Genomic DNA, 17,734 nt, shown 5'->3' with positions numbered 1-17,734 from the left:
CATTGGCCCCATTCACTTCCATTGTAAGTGCCTCCCCATAACCTCAGTTTTTGCTTTTTTTTTTTTTTTTAAAGAAAAGAAGGGGTGTGTCAAAATACATTTTTGTATTAATCAACATTATGCCACTACTGCTGTCGATTGAGCTTCACTTGTGGTGAACCATAGAGTATTATTTTTAGCATTTTTGACTAGAAAAAGTTCACCCAAAAATAAACAAATAATTTTCTCACCCTCATGACATCCCAGATGTGAATGACTTTCTTCCTTCAGCAGAACACAAATGAGGAGTTTTAGAAGAATATTTCAGCTCTGTAGCTCCATTCAATGCTAGTGAATGGTGGCCAAAACTTTAGAGCTCCAAAAAACACATACATTCAGCATAAAAGTAATCCATTGGACTCAAGTGGTTTAATTCATGTCTTCTGGAGCGATTTAATCTATTTTGGGTGAGAACAGACCAAAATATAACTCCTCTTTTACTACAAATCTTGACATCAGCAGTTTCCTTTGCGATCATGATTTCAGTTTGGTTACACTTCCTAGAGCCATCTTGCGCTCTGTGTATGCATCAAGCACTAAGAAGTGTAATCGAGCTTGAAATCATGATCGTGTTTACAGCAGCAATGGCTAGATGTACTGTGCAAAATTAGTTACATTTTGGTCTGTTCTCACTCAAAACCAATTAGATCGCTTCAGAAGACATTGATTAAACCACTGGAGTCGTATGGATTACTTAAAGTTTTGGTCACCATTCACTTGCATTGTATGGACCTACAGAGATGAAATATTCTTCTAAAAATCTTCATTTGTGTTCAGCTGAAGAAAGAAAGCCATACACATCTGGGATGGCATGAGGGTGAGTAAATTATGAAATCATTTTCATTTTTGGGTGAACTATCCCTTTAAGTCACAGAAGAAAAATGATCTAAATGACTCTGAACTCCATCATAGTGGAGATATATTCAAATAATTGTTTTGTATGCATTGCATTTTAATGTAATTTTGAACAAGTTAATAACTGCAAATCTGGATACAAATGAGCATCATGGGTTGTCCTGTGATAAAGTCTCATTTGCTAATCCAAAGCGTCGGGTGACAACCACAGTAGATTGCAGAAGTTAAAAAAATGCCCTTATGTCCCAGATTACCCTGATGCATACTGTACATGCAATTCAGCAAGAGGAAATGCCAGGTCGATCCTCTTTTAACTCCTCCCAGTTAGATGCTCTGTCTGTAGTGCAGGAAGAGTACCACAGGGGACGTAAGAAACAACCACGTCTCCAATCTGACACTGAACACCGCCTGTGGAGTGATCAGCCGTGGACAAAAGAAAAAAACCAATGCAAGATGAGAAACAACTAAATGTAGCTCAGAGATTCATACTTGTCGCCTCTGCAGTGATTATCGAGATTATCTTGTTTCTCTAAGATTGCGTTGTCCTGCGAGTGTTAGGCTGAGACCTTTAGGATACAGTTTTACGTGAGGAAAAGTGTTTTTTTTTTTTTTCGTTAATAATGATCATGCATATTTTATAATTAAGACACTATCAATTATTTTTGTTCTTTGGAATTAGTTCTCCCGAATTTAAGGAAAAGTTTTTATTATTATTATTATTATTTTTACCTTTGGGATGGTGTGACTGAAGAAAATCGACTGAAGAAAAGTTTCAGGAAGGAACCCCTAGAGCATTTTGTGTCGCGAGTTTTTGGGTTGACTGTAATTTAACGCATTCCGGGATGTTACCGAGACTCCAGACGTTACAGCGGCTACTGACGCTCGCGCTCGCAAGCGTATTTCTAGTGCAAAGCGGATCAAGTGACAAAGAAGTCAGACCAGAGGTAAAGCACAGACGCTATTCTTCTCGTATTGTGTGTGTGTGTGTGCATGTGTGTCTGTCTATCTGTCAAGTCTGTCTTATTGTACGCAAATACATGCATGTTTTCGCAAAACAGGATTTCCTTCATAAAGGGCACTCGTAAACAATCGAAATCTAGTACAGATGAGATGTGAGATGAAGATGCCCCTGGAGCTGTCTTTTCAGATCCTAAATCTCAGGGTAAATATTTAGCCAGTGATGGATAGTTATTAAGATGTTATAAGCCTAATTCTGTGCGTGTATGTCTGTCCTGCAGCATCTTCAGTGGTAAAATATACAGTGCACCATTCACAGATTCACATTTCACCTTTAAGTGTGTTAGGTAGGTATATCACATTTACCTTATACCAGTTTTGTTCATACACCCTCTAGCCAACCTTAGACAACCTAATGTCTGTTTCAGAAGTAGGCCCACGTGTCTGGTAGGCACATAACTGTGAGTGGGAGAGAACGAGTGACTGTTTTTTGGAAGTTTTTAAATCTCTGTCACAGATGCAAGCTAGGAAATCTTAAAGATATAAACAAGATCCAAGATGGGATTTAAAGGGATAGTTCACCCAAAAATGAAAATTCTCTCATCATTTACTCACCCTCATGCCATCCCAGATGTGTATGACTTTCTTTCATCTGCAGAACACAAATTAAGATTTTTAGAAGAATATTTAAGCTCTGTAGGTCCATACAATTCAATGAATGGTGACCAGAACTTTGAAGCTCCAAAAAGTACATAAAGGCAGCATAAAAGTAATCCATAGGACTCCAGTGGTTTAATCCATGTCTTCAGAAGGGATATGATAGGTGTGGGTGATAAACATATCAATATTTAATTATTTTATTTTACTATAAATCTCCACCTTTGACAAGCCCCGACCAGTAGATGGTGATATGCATGAAGAATGCGAATCGCCAAAAAACAAAAGAAGAATGTGAAAGTGGAGATTTATAGTAAAAAAGGACTTAAATATTGATCTGTTTTTCACCCACACCTATAATATCACTTCTGAAAATATGGATTTAACTAATAAAAATTAATTCCTTTTTTTGCTAGAAATTCTTCTCTCTGCCCAGTACAGGGTGATATGCATGAAGAATGTGAATGACCAAAAACACAAGAAGAAGAATGTGAAAGTGAAAGTTAAAGTGGAGATTGACTGAGCAGATAGGAGAATTTATAGTAAATAAGGACTTAAATATTGACCTGTTTGTCACCCACACCTATCATATCACTTCTAAGACATGGATTAAAACACTGGAGTCGTATGAACTACCTTTATGCTGACTTATGTGATTTTTGGAGCTTCAAAGTTTTGGCACCCATTCACTTGCATTGTATGGACCCACAGAGTTGAAAAATTCTTCTAAAAATCTGTATTTGAGTTCAGCAGATGAAAGAAAGTCATACACATCTGGGATGGCATAAGGGTGAGTAAATGATGAGAGAATTTAAATTTTTGGGTGAACTATCCCTTTAAGACAGCTCAATAACTGATTCTAGTTTCACCCCTTCATTCCTTTCTCCCAAACTCATTCACATTTCTGAGATGGTTGAGAGATGTACCCAAGACTAGTGTGGAAAAAATTCAGCTGTGCAGATTCCACCAAAGCTTTTCTGAGGTTTTTACAGACAAAAATAGTCTCCACCTGGACTCGTTTCAGAGTTGTGTGATCACAGGGAAAGGTCATGCAAAAGGTTAATGCCAAACGCATGTGAAATCCCAACTCACTCTTCAGACTTTTGGCATTTGTTTACATGTATCACATTATTTTATAATAATATGCTTCATAATAATTGTTTTTTGTGAGTCAAAAGCTCACACTTCTGCATTACGGACAACCTTTATTTACTCATTGGAAACTACACCACTCATTTAGACAAATCAGAGTTTGTCTTCTTTTAAAGCAATCACAGAAATGAGTTGCAATCCTTTTACTGTGCAGATATTTTTATGGATTCTAAACTTCAGTTTAAGTATGAACCAAATATATTTTATTATGAATTTGTCAGGAATCACCAACATTTAGCAGTCCCTCAGACAACAGCCCTGCACTTTTACTGTTGTTACAGGTGCTGTTGTTTTGAATATTGTACTAAAAAAGGCAAAAAAGAAAAAAAGCATTTCAGCCATGTTACTTATGGAAAACAGCTGTGTATTGTGCCCCCTCTCCAGACCATAGATGAGAGATGATGTATTTGTTTGAGTAGTATAACAGATGCTGTATAACTTTGTTGTCTCTTTATGGCTTGAAGAAGCTTGTACAGTATATATGGATGCAATGTTTCCTGTTATGTGCAGTCATAACTAGAGATAGTTATGCAATATATCGGTTTTACCGATTAATCAGTGCCGATAGTTGGTTTTTAAAGCTATCGGCTGTCTTCAAAAACAGTAGTATTTTTGTGACTTTCTTCCTTTGTTGTTCAAAAAGACTCAGATGGCAATTGACAAGTGATCGCTGATGATCAACTATTGATGAATGATGATCTACTGTTGATGAATTACTGCTTATACAGTGTTTATAGCCCATATGACAATGTTTACTTTATAGTGATTCTAATGTAATATGTTGTAGATGATTGTAAAAGTTCATGTTTTGTTTCCCTTATGTGTTTGTGTGAGCTGAAAACACTGACATTTCAAAATAAGAGTCTTCAGTGTATTTCGGGTTATTATTGGGATTTTGGTTGCACAACAAACACACATCTGGGATTTTACTCATTTTGGTCTCCTGCAGCCTCTATGTTCATGACTGTCACAGTAAGGAAAGACTAAGATTTTTTTTAACACATATCAAATACATTTTAAAAACTATTGGCTGATTAATCAGTTATCAGCCTTTTCCACAAACTTAGTTATAGGTATCGGCAAAATCGGTTGACCTCTAGTCATAACAAATCAAATTTCAGTGATTTCAGTGAAAGATTCTGAAAGACTTTAGTAAAATAATGTTCATACACATTTATTTTTATTTTTTGTATCCATGTAAATGTTTATGTACAGTCGTTTTAGAATATACAGTATTATATGGATTATAATGTAATTGATCTGTAACTGAATTGGACCCTCAACTTCTGCTGATTAGTGCTGAGATTAATAGAACCGAAAGTAAGTTTGTGTCACTGTCGATGTGGATTGTTTTATACTCAGTGTGGTTGAGGAGTATTATTCTGGTATTAGTTCTAGTGTTCAGTTAAATGGGTCAGCGATCTGATCCTCCTCGTACAGATGCTGAGTGAGACCAAGATGCAGGCTAATGTATAAAATGTTCTGTTTTTTCCATTGGCACAGACGAGAGGGAACGACTGACTCAGTCCTTCTCTTGCACATTCAAACTCACCTCTGCCCTCCTGTTTTCTTATTTTTCTTCTACCCTTCATCTTTGTTTTTACATTTGAACTTTTTTATCTCTTGGATTCTCACTGAGGGTTTTGTTTATCTTTTTTCTATGTAAAGGTTTCTTTCTCTTTCCAATTCAGTTTCCTTAGGAGCAAATCAGCTGTAAAAATCATAAAGCAGCTTTTTTTTCTAAGCCTGGAAAGTTTGACCAATGGAGGGCTGTGCACAGTTTTAAATGGATAGTTCACCCATAAATGAAAATTTTGTCATCATTTACTCACTCTCATGTTGTTTTAAACCTGCATGACTTTCTTTCTGAAGTGGAACACAAAAGGAGATGTGCAAAAGAATGTTAGCTTCAAGGCTCGGGTATACTTAGTTTTTCTGCTTTCCGGGTCATCTCACATACAGTTAAGCACTCAGACTTTTAAAGTATACTCTTTTGAACGTGAGCGAATATGACTGCATTGGAATCATACGCACTAAGTCTTTTTGTTAAATTCTTTAATATTTACAGTGAAATTCTGAAGTTAAAATATTTCATAAGGTATGATTGTGGCTTTAAATATGTATGTATTTACACATTTATTACACTTACTACATTACCACATTTCATTGCATGTTTGTTTATATGCACCTGTGAGATTTACATTGAGTGTACATTGATATGTTTACCAAGCACTGTCTCTTTAAGAGAACTGCTGCTCCAAGAGCAAATGTTTATGGTTGAATGAGCACATTAACGAGAGAAGTTGCACGGTGGTTTTTCCTTCATCCGTGCAATGCATGATTAGAATTAATGTTTTGTTTTTACTTTTTGATCACCAACTGACTGTAAATAACAGAAAGGATTTTAAAAGAGACATGAAATTAATATAGAGTGTGTGGCTTTCGTCTTTAGATACACAATACACGGAACAAAGCAAAAGGAAACTTTTACTTGCATAATGTGTATTGACTTACGTGTGCAAATTTTAATTGTACAAGTTCTCAAATTCACATCTACAACCTCTTAAGATTTGCAACAATTTAGCCTTCTAATAGATATCCAACAGGCGCGTTACTGTTTTGTGGCCTTGCTGTAAAATGGAGAATGTTGTGAAAACAATCATAACAAGTTTAATATAAGTCATAGTTGGCGTTGTTAAATGCAACGTCAATGACTTATTGCTTCTCAACTAAAGTGATGGAGACAGTGTGATCAGGACATATCTGGACCCACTGCAGCCAAATAACATGAGACACAAGCAGTAAAAGACTGGGCTGAATCCAGCCTCTTAATCGCCAGCATCTTATCCAGTAAAAGGATCTCGGTGCTTCGACACTACACAACTCAATCTAAATATTTACTAGCCAGTGGCTAATAAAATTCACGTTTTAGTCGCATAGTCGAAATTTAGTCACATATGTGAGTGATTTACTCGTAATATAGAGGGCTGTTTAGTTATCATTCACTTTCATTGTATGGAAGAAAGATTGTGTCTAACATCCTTTTGTGTTTAATGGACGAAAGAATATACTGGTTTGGAACAACATGAGATTGAGTAAATAATGACAACATTTTAATTTTGGGGTGAATTATCCCTTTAACTGTGCAGTGTTAAAACTGTGGTCACAGCATTCCAGTAAAACAACACATTCCGCTTCCCAACGTGGAATGTGTTTTCGATGCTGCAATACCATTAAACCAATTCAATTATGATTTTTAGAAACAGCCATCTCAGAAAGTAACCCATTGTATAATACCTTTTGCACATTGGCTTGGAATTCATTTCAAAGTCTTAAGGGCTGTATTTAGTTTTTGAGGACTGATTTTAGTTTTTCTGCTAGCGTAGCATGCGTTAACCTGGCTGGCACGTGCGGCCTTGAGGTCATAGCAGGCCAGTCACTATCATGGAGTTAACGGGTGATGCTGAAGATCCCAGGAATTAAATCCGTTCCCAGACCTGTGTGTAATGGCAGTTTCAGCCTTGATTATTACATAAACCCTTCCCAGACAGACTGAGACTCAGTAAACTCAATAAAGGCTACCTGTCTGTGCACAGTAATAGCTGACGCATGGCCACACAGTGATTCGCTCTTCCTCAGTCAGGGGAACTGCGGAGGGCTTCTAAATAGAAGCTTTGACGCCCACCGCTGGGAGTTCCACGGCATTGGGGCATGCTGGGATTGCTGGCAGCAGTAAGAGGAGACCTGAGGCTTTTGGGGAGGGAGAAGAGTGGCCTTCAGAAGGAGAAGCAAGAGAGAGGGAAACTTTTTCATCCTCATGACTTAAGAGTGTTTTTACAAAAACGGGGTGCGTCACCAGACCGGAGCCACCACACACAGAGAGCACTCAGAAAGAGGGAGGAATTGTGGGATGGATAGAGAAAAAGAAAAATGGGGCAAAGGTGACCAGGCTGACACTACACTATAGTATGTTATCCAGATCTGTACTTCCTCATTCGATATGGTCAGTGTAGACTACTCCCAAAAATCTACAGTGTGAATGGCCCAGTGTGAAGCCCACAATGATTTACGGTATACTGACCTGTGATGTTGCCCTCTAGGTATGGATTTCTTAATTTGAGTACTATCATCAAGCATTGACACCACATCATGTTAGATCAACAGTAAAATGCAAGTTCGTTACAGTGTTTTGCCTATTTTGTGGAGTATAATTTGTAGATCAGTGTAGAATTGAGCCGTATTGCTTTATGGACATAATCAGGTCTTATTTTCCAACTCTTTAAATCTGAATTGCCCATCATCTTCATCCCTTTCCTCCTTATCTTTCTTGATCTCATTTCTATCTGTAGCGGCAGTGTGTTAGTAGCAATCAACATGATCACACTGGAAATCGGTGCTTCCGAATGTACCCTGAAATCGCCCCTATTCTGACAAAAAATTGAAAAGCGCCATCTCCCATCAGACATTTTTGCATCAATTCAAACGTGTCCACCTTTCACTGTGGTGCTACTGATAGTGCATTGCACAGGAAATCTCTGAGACTTGAGTTCTCGTCCCATGTAAACCAGGAAATAATTGCATTCAACTACTTTGTGTACAATTCTGTGATTTTTGCTCCACTGATGGTTAGATTTAGGGTTGGGGTTTGGTTTAGAAAGTAGGGTTAAAAAATATGCATTGCTGTTGACTGGATTGCGTCATTAGCAACTCGCTTTTGGCGTCACCTTGTGGACATTTACCTTAACAACACTTCCAGCTTCAGCCACTGGGGACAGAGGTTTAAAATTTCGATAATCAGTCTGTAGCAATATGTATATTCAGGTACTATTAAATGTCTCCTGAAGCTTTTAAAAGAGAAGCAAAGAGAAAGAGAGAAAGAGTAAAAGGAGAAAAGCAGTTTGAGGTATGAGGTCACAAGGATTATTGAAGTACTACTTGTTATTTTTGCTGACGCTCTTTGCGGTTGGAATGGAGACACTGGCTGTCTGATCCTTAAAATGAGGCATTTACACTCTCAGCCTAAAACACACAGACTCTAAACCTGTAACCTTCCTGTTAGCGGTCCAAATCATTACCTATTAGACTGTAACCACCTGTAAAGCTACTGTCTACATTCATATAATGCAAAGCTCTGACAATGGAACTGTAAGACTGATTTTTGCTAAGGGATAATTGGCAGATATGACACCTACAATGAAGGCAAATTTTCTTCACAAGCCATCTCTCATACAGAAGGGACATTCAACAAAAGAAAACCTATAAACGTTTTTTTTTTTTTTTTTTTTTGTTTGTTTGTTTTGTTTTTTACAGTTTTATGCATACATGTGTAAATTTCCATCTCTAGGCAAGGAAACAAAGAATTTAGTTACAAAACACATAGATGCCTCTTTTAATAGACTTTGGTTTGTGTGAGTGTTTGTCAAATCACCTATAATTAGAGGAGCCATTAACCTCTTTCCACTCTCTCAGTGAGTTTTACACAGCAACTAAAGAACTTTATGAAGACAAAGACCAATAAAGCACATAATTAGCCTGGTATTGCCGTGCATCCGGCTATGAGATATTTTTAGATTTTGGTTTGTTTTAGTCATTGTTAGTTTTCTTTTTACTTCTCTTTTTGCTCTCTCCTTTCATGTCGTCAGTGTTTATTTTTGAAAGGCAGAAAGAGTGAGAGCTGAGAAACTGTTTGAATTCAAAGTAAGTTTGGTCTCTATTTAAGTGCCGAGTCCTCCCACACACCTTTAAGGCCAGTGATGCTGTCATATACATACATACAGAAGACACACTCATACATACACATACGCACACACGCACATATTTACTCATTTACTTGGTAATAGTAGTACTTACTATAGACTTCTAATGTTTTTATATAAAGCTAATTATAATGACTAGAGACTAACCCAATCCAAACCTTATATATATATTTCTAGCATTTAAGAATTATTTTGTGTATTTATGATCCACTTTTCTCTTTGAGGACAACATTTTCTCAAATTGAGCAAAGTTCTGGTGCCTTTTTTTCCCTGGAAAATGTGTCCCTAAATTATGGCTAGGTTGGAAACACACATACTGATACATTTTTAAAGTCAAAGTCATAAACCATCACTTATAAAAGTTTCAAGATCATTAGGCCTGCACACACGCACTCGTCCAAAAAAGTTTAACCAGGTCATAAGCGCACATCATTTTGTTTACACTGTGGTTCATGTGTGTGTTGATTCTGGCAGTTTTCAGTTAGATTTTCATGAATTCATGTCAGAAGGATTTGGTTCTGCACTGAGGCATTTGGAACAGTGTGTAAACTTGAATAAATTCAGCTCGACCTCCATTTAACTGAGGTCAACTTAACAGCAATGACAGCAGTGAAATCTGTACTTTTTCATGCTTTGACAGAAGTGGAGATGTATTCCAGGGGTTTTATTTGTGTGTGTGTGTGTGTGTGTGTGTTTGTGTGGGTGGGTTTAGGTGGGTCACAAACTGGTAATTACAAGGGTATTATGCTATAAATGTGGTTTATGAGGACATTTCTAGTGTCCCCATAATTCAAATCACTTAAAAACATACGAAACGATGTTTTTTTGAAAACGTAAAAATGCAGAAAGTGTTTTGTGAGGGTTAGGTTTAGGGGTTGGGTCAGGGTTAGGAGATCTATAGGTTGTACTGTATAAAAATCATTATGTCTATGGAGAGTCCTCATAAGGATAGCCACACCAACATGCGTGCGCGCGCACACTGCAACAGTGATTCATGTTGATTGGTTTGCAAGGCAATATTCTGTGTAAAACTGTTTGGAACAGTTTGTATTGTGGAAATACCCAAACTGAATTTGGCTTTGTTCTAATGATGAGAAGGACAAGTAAGATAAAACTGCATATAAATGGGTCTTATAGTCTATTTATATAACTCTCTCAGGCATGGCTCCAGCAGTATGGGTATCTTCCACTTGGTGATGTTCGGGCTCAAGCAATCCGCTCTCCTAAATCCATCAACGCTGCTATATCTGCCATGCAGAAGTTCTATGGCCTCACTGTGACCGGTTCCATGGACCAGGATACACTCAAGTAAGCACATCTTGCGCATCTATGAACACTGGAGTTTATCTAATCAGGGGTGTTACACATCTCTTACATGCTAATTGTGATCATTTAAGGATAATGTGTACTACAGTATATAACTTTGCTATGCATGGTATTGACCGACAATAATTGTTATGTATTTGACATTTTACAGTAACAAACCGATGGAACATGACTTTTATAGAGAGTTTGATTTGGAGTCAGTTTTCTTAGTTGATTGAGTGATGTATCATGTGTCTTGCATGGTCATGATGTTGTCAGGGCGATGCAGCGGCCGAGGTGTGGTGTTCCAGATAGGTTTGGTTCTGAACTGAAGAGCAACCTAAGAAAGAAACGCTACGTCATCCAGGGCCTAAAATGGGACAAAAGAGAAATCACCTTTAGGTATGCAAGTGTATTATACAATCTAAGGAGAACGTTTGTGTAACATTTAATGAATATAAAACTGTGACACATGGTGTCACGAAGAGAATTTTAAAAGGAAACTCAAGTGTCACATCATTGTTTATGTGCTGAGTGTGTTTGCCTTCTCTCCATGCATTTTTTAGAGCACAAATAAAATGAATCAATGAGTCTCAGAGCTTGAAAGGATAGTGAAAATTTGTATTGTTCAAAATGTGCATGACTTGTTCAATGGAAAAAAAAAGGAGATGTTGTATGATAGAGGGCAGTATAGTCTCAGTCACCATTCACTTTCATTGCATCTTTTGTTTTTCATGAAATGAAAGTGAATGGTGACTGATGCTGGAAATGTATTTTTGGGTGAATTATCCGTTTACACATTCAGAACACGTAAAGCATGACGTTGATTTTGCAAAGTTCATGAAATAAGGAATGTCTGCTGCTTCTTTTTCAGAAGTGGAAGGAGTTACCAGACATTACGTTCTGTTTCAGAAAAAAAAATGTTTTGCAGTTCCTTCCTGAAAGGCACAAAATAATTTAGCTAATAAGCACAAATAATGTAACTTACATCTCTGCTTTTCTCTTTTTTCTCAGTATCCAGAACTACACTCCCAAGGTTGGTGAACACGCCACACACGAGGCCATCCGGAAGGCCTTTAAGGTCTGGGAGGCTGTGACGCTGCTCAAGTTCCGTGAAATTCCATACAGTCAAATCAGTGGCAAGGTGGACAAGTTTGCAGATATCATGCTCTCCTTTGCTGAGGGCTTTCATGGAGACAGCACCCCATTTGATGGCGAGGGGGGTTTCCTGGCCCACGCATACTTCCCTGGTCATGGTATCGGAGGTGATACCCATTTTGATGCAGCAGAGCCTTGGACAACAGGCAACGTTGACCAGGGAGGTGAGCAAACACTAAGGGAATGCAGAAATAAACTGGCTGGATTGTGCGCATGTATGTTTAGAGGATCAGTCTGTGACCTCATTGCTGTCTCTCTCCCTCTCTTTCAGGTAACGACGTGTTCTTGGTGGCAGTGCATGAATTAGGTCATGCTCTTGGTTTGGAGCACTCAGGCGATCCCTCTGCCATCATGGCTCCGTTTTATCAATGGATGGACACAGATAACTTTGTGCTGCCCGATGACGACAGGCGGGGAATCCAGCAAATCTATGGTAGTTAGTTTGCATTGAATAGATGCATTTGAAGAACTTCCTGTAGAAGCAGAGCTGGGCAGAGATATAGCGGAAAATTATATCTCTATATTTTTCAACCTGATGATAATCTTTAATCTATGTTTTCTCAGTTTTGACCAAACATCCATTTTGGCCAATTAAAAATAAATAAATAAATAAATAATAAGTTATATTTAGTAAAATCTGGTTTAAAATAATCAAGACATGTTTTCACACTGTTTAAATTCATAAAATGTAGTTGCCAAAAAACAGTAAACACATCTGTGCCAAACACTGAAAAGCTTTTATATCCACGTTGCTTTTGTGCATAGGCTCAAAAGTCAAATCTAAGGAAGAAAAAGTGCACACACAATGTCCATAGAAACAATCTTCCAGGATATTTATTAAGAGGAAGTGCCAAAGTGCTCAGTGCAAAAACAAAACATTTTTGATTTACATTTATTCTTTAATAATAAAATTTAAAAATAAATTAATAAAAGGAAGAATGATATTTAATCATTTTTATTCATGAGCACCAGAACAGAAAAAGCTGCAATATTTAACTACATTTTTTTCTTACTACATAAACTACATATTACATTAGCATTTAAAAAGATATTTTAATAACTAATAAAAAGAAATGCCATACAGGGACTCTGAAGATTTGAGTAATGACACAAACGATTCAGAGTTTTGAATCAATGTATTGAAACAGTTTGAAATGAATCATGGAAATGAATGAACTTACCAACTTTTAATGCCATTTATGGTACTAAAATCTGAATCAGAGTCACTATTACAACATCTCAGTCATAATGCTTGCATACTTGCCAGTCACAAGACAAGGAGAAATTGCCAAATTTGTGTCGACACACTCCTTTGGAATCTTTGAAAATTGCCAAATAAAAAGTGTGAATCTCAATATTCACATTATTGCCTAATTTATATCATCCAACTACTCCACAGTTCACAAAAAATGTTGTTGTTAGCATTTTTATTGATTTTTAGATCAATAAACTCCAGATTATCTAGTTTTTATTATTTATCTACTGACATCACTAAACCGGCCTGTGCTTCTGTCGGCAGGTGCTCGCTCTGGTGAAGTGCCTCAACCTCCAGCACCCCGTACCCCCACTCGAAGTCCAGACCGCCCTTCCTTTGGCCCCGACGTATGTGAGGGACACTTCGACACCATTGCTTTTCTGAGAGGAGAGATGTTCGTCTTCAAGGTGCGGCATGACTAAATGCACTTGAATTGCCTTTACATTTCATTTGACACACTCATAATAAGACCACTGAAGAAAAGAACTATGTGTACATGTGGTGTGTATTTTGTGTTCACACCTCATCTCTACCCCACAGGAGAAGTGGTTCTGGAGAATGCGTGATGGAAAACCTCAGCAGGGGTATCCCATGCCCATTGGACACTTCTGGAAGGGTTTGCCTCCCTCTATCAACGCAGCCTACGAACGTTCCGATGGAAAGTTCGTTTTTTTCAAGGGTATGTCCACCTTCTGTATTTCTGCTTCATTGTAGTCATTGTATCTCTGATTTTAATAAGTGGAGCAGTAATGTTTGTTTGCCCTCTCTCTAGGTGATAAATACTGGGTTTTCAGTGAAGCCAAAATGGATGAAGGTTATCCAAAAACCTTCAAGGAGCTTGGCACAGGCCTTCCTAGAGACAAGCTGGACGCAGCTGTTTACTACACACCCACGGGCAACACTTACTTCTTCAGAGGAAGCAAGTAAGTTTCCAACATCACCAAACATGTATTACTCAGTGTCTCATTCTGATTAGAATTTCACAAGGTTTTGTGTCATATTGTGAAAAAATATTCCCACTTCTGTTTGTTAAATACTCCCTTTCTTAATCATCTTCCTCTGCAACATTGCTGAATCTCAGGTATTACCGTTTCAATGAGAAAAGCAGATCTGTGGATCCAGACTATCCCAAACCCATCAGTGTGTGGAAAGGAGTTCCAGACAATATCAAGGGGGCCATCATGAGTGCGGACGGAGGTATGTGAGTGTTTGCATTAGTGTGTGTGCATGTGTATACTAGAGTAATTAAAGGAATAGCTCACCCAAAAATGAAAATTCTGTCATGATTTACTCATCCTCATTGCGTTCCAAACAACTGTGACTTTTTTTCTTCTGCAGAACACAAAAGCAGATATTTTAATTAATATCCTGGTCCATCTTTTCAACAGAATAGCAGTTTATAGTGACTTAAACTATAGAGAGCTTAAAAAAGGACCCAAAAGTGTCATCATAGTCTGTGCGACCTATGCGTCTTATTTCCAGTCTTCTTAAGGAAAACAAAAGGTTTTGGTAAGAAAACAAAAACAAAATGTAAGTAATTTTTTAGTGAAAAACTTGACGTCCATTAATAAGTGCATGAGAGAAGCTTGTTCACAGTTACTTGTGTGTTCACGCACGTTGTTGACTTTTGTTAGATTTTGGGTCATGGCTCATGCCATCCCATATGTGTATAACTTTCTCTCTTCTGTGGAACATAAACAAAGTTTTTAGGAGAATATTTAAGCTCTGTTTGTCTATACAATGCAAGTCAACAGTTTCAAAACTTTGAAGCTCCAAAAAGCACATAAATGCAGCATAAAAGTAAGACTCCAGTGGTCAAATCCATATCTTCTGAAGTGATATGATAGGTGTGGGTGAGAAACAGATCAAAAAAGACCTTTATTACTATAAATTTTCCTCCCTGCCCAGTAGGAGGCGATATGCACACAGAATGCGAATCGCCAAAAACAAAAGAAGAATAACTCTTAGACTGCCTGTTTGAAAGTGGAGATTTATAGTAAATAAGGACTTAAATATTGACCTGTTTCTCACCCACACCTATCATATGACTTCTGAAGACATGGATTAAACCACTGGAGTCCTATGGATTACTTTTATGTCTTTTTGGACCTTCAGAGTTCTGATCACCATTCACTTGCATTGTATGGATATACAAAGCTGAAATATTCTTTATATCATGAAATATATCATTGTTTGTGTTCAGCAGATGAAAGAAAGTCATACACATCTGGGTTGGCATGAGGGTGAATAAATGATGAGAGAATTTTCATTTTTCGGTGAACTTTTACTTTAAGCTAAAAGGTATAAAAGACCAGTTTTTGCACAGCTGGAACACTGTATGGACCAATCAGCGTCCAGAATTAGAAGTTTTATAAAAAAAACGTTATACTGCATTTTGAATCATTTTAGAGATTATTTACATATCATAGTGAATCCACTATTATTGATTCTACTTTTTGCTCTTTGTCACAATTCATCAGCCTACACCTACTTTTACAAAGTCAATAAATACTGGAAGTTCAACAATCAGCAGCTGAAAGTGGAGCCAGGCTACCCCAAATCAGTTCTCACTGACTGGATGGGCTGTGACGGTGAGGAGCCCAAGAAGAGAAGCGGAACCGATGAGGAAGTGATCATCATTGAGGTGGATGAGTCCGGGGGCGGGGCAGGTGCAGCAACCATTGTGATTCCTCTCTTCCTTTTGGCCTGTGTGCTTGTCACTTTGGGAGCTCTGCTTTTTTTCCGTCGCTATGGCACCCCTCGACGCCTACTCTATTGTCACCGCTCTCTGCTGGATAAGGTTTAGAGAAGGACACAGAAAGACAAGAGAAAGATGGATGGAGGAGGAATAAAAGCAATACAATTAGATGGCACTTGGAAGGGTGTTGAATGGGAGAAATTGTATTAGGATGGAGTGAATGCCAGACCAAGATCGTTTTACAGGTGCACATGGGGGAGAGGTAATAAAAGTAAAGGAAAGGATGTGTATTGTCTGTTTTTCTATTTACATGTACTGCTCTGCCATTAATAAATGCCCAGAATGGAGAGGGAGGAAAAAAGAGACATGATTACTGTTTATCACTCAGTGAAATGCACTTTTGTTCCCTCAGTCTTCTTTTTAATATTCAATCCATCCTTGATCCTCTCTGAAATCTTCCTCTCCAGAACCAAACTTGACTCCAGCCGCGTGGCTGTTTGATTAACATGTTCTATACATTAAATGATCTTCATCTCACTTTGATTTACTTTATAAACTCAGACATTGCTTTTTTACATTACTGATTCAATGAAAATCTCCTCTACAGTCTCCCCTACAGTCTTTTTCATTGAATTGCTTATATGAAAAGACTACCAAAATTGACCATTCTTTCTTGTACCCTTCAATGGACATGGATAGATTTGGACTTTTCATACACTTCTGTGTCTGCACAAAGTATGTCTTTACTGTAGAGACCTACCATACATGAAAGGTCAGAGGTTTAAGGTCAAAGTTCAGGAAGAGAGGAGTCGGCTCAGCTCCTGGTGTAAGCCAGTTTTTAATTACACCTATAGAGCAGAGCTGTCCATCTGTTTCAAATTTAAATACTATTGTTATGAAGTAATTTGTTGCATTTTACAATGATTAATAATATTACATTAATGACTGGCATTGATATTATAACCATGGTTATTGTTATTATTGTTCTCCATGTGTAGTCTTGCCTTTTTTTTAATTGATATTTCAAGTCCTGCTGGACACAGGCAGAATGTGACTTTTCAAATTACATTCCAATCCTTTAATGTCAGGTTTAAGAAAAAAAATTATTCTATAATAAATGGTGCTGGAGGTGAGATTGTTTCTTTGTAAGACATTTTCTTTCTCTGCAGCTTGCCAAGAGGATAATTAAAACAGCAGAAACAAATAAAGAATTATTTATGATCAGTGATGGTGCTATGGGTTTTCTGTATTAGGGCTTCAAACATCGGTATTTGAAGTTTCTTAGTAGTTTCAACAATGATAATATTAATGATATTTTTAATGATAATGATACAGTGTAAATGTAAAGGAATTAAATGTTGCCTGTTTCATACTTTTTTGTACTGGAAATTAAAATGAAATAAAGTTCATTTTCTAATATAATTCCTTTTTCCTCTACCTTAAAGAAATGCAAATTCTTATGAGTCTCATGAGTCAATCATCCATATACATACACATACCTTCTCCTATTATGATAAAACAAATTATAAAACAAGCAAAAAATACAAGTAGTGCTACTGTATAAAATTGCTATTGAGGACGGGAGTAGTACAATAGTACCGGAATGCAAGCACAAAGTTAAAATAATATAAATATATATATATATATATATACTATAATATTTCACAAGTTCACTGGTTCATATAGTCCTGGAGTGCATTATGGTAAATGGATTTAGCGTGCTGTCTATAATGGTGTGGCTTGAGCATGGGACTGGACTTGAGATCTGAGATTCCCCCCACCTGTGGATTATATGACCAAAGTTCAGCCAAACAACTCTGTGGTGCAAACTGATACGTTTTTTGAACTTGTTATTTGTTTAGCCAATTGGTTTGCTCACATGTGGCATGTTAAGCCAATCAG

At 37.4% G+C, this 17,734-nt stretch overlaps 1 protein-coding gene across 1 annotated transcript; it reads left to right on the top strand.

Moving 5' to 3' along the window:
- The first annotated feature begins 1,227 nt into the window (after positions 1 to 1,227).
- LOC127445441 (matrix metalloproteinase-14-like) lies at positions 1,228 to 17,056 on the top strand. Its single transcript, XM_051705521.1, has 10 exons — positions 1,228 to 1,838; positions 10,576 to 10,724; positions 11,001 to 11,123; positions 11,736 to 12,043; positions 12,151 to 12,312; positions 13,399 to 13,541; positions 13,675 to 13,813; positions 13,907 to 14,057; positions 14,216 to 14,331; positions 15,615 to 17,056. The coding sequence occupies exons 1-10, from the start codon at positions 1,737 to 1,739 to the stop codon at positions 15,938 to 15,940; spliced, it is 1,719 nt and encodes a 572-aa protein (XP_051561481.1). The 5' UTR covers positions 1,228 to 1,736; the 3' UTR covers positions 15,941 to 17,056.
- The last annotated feature ends 678 nt before the right edge of the window (positions 17,057 to 17,734 follow it).

Source organism: Myxocyprinus asiaticus, chromosome 1 (genome assembly GCF_019703515.2).
Source record: "Myxocyprinus asiaticus isolate MX2 ecotype Aquarium Trade chromosome 1, UBuf_Myxa_2, whole genome shotgun sequence".
Classification (NCBI taxonomy): Eukaryota; Metazoa; Chordata; class Actinopteri; order Cypriniformes; family Catostomidae; genus Myxocyprinus; species Myxocyprinus asiaticus.
Note: the sequence above shows the minus strand (reverse complement) of the source record. Positions and strands in the feature narration are given on the sequence as shown.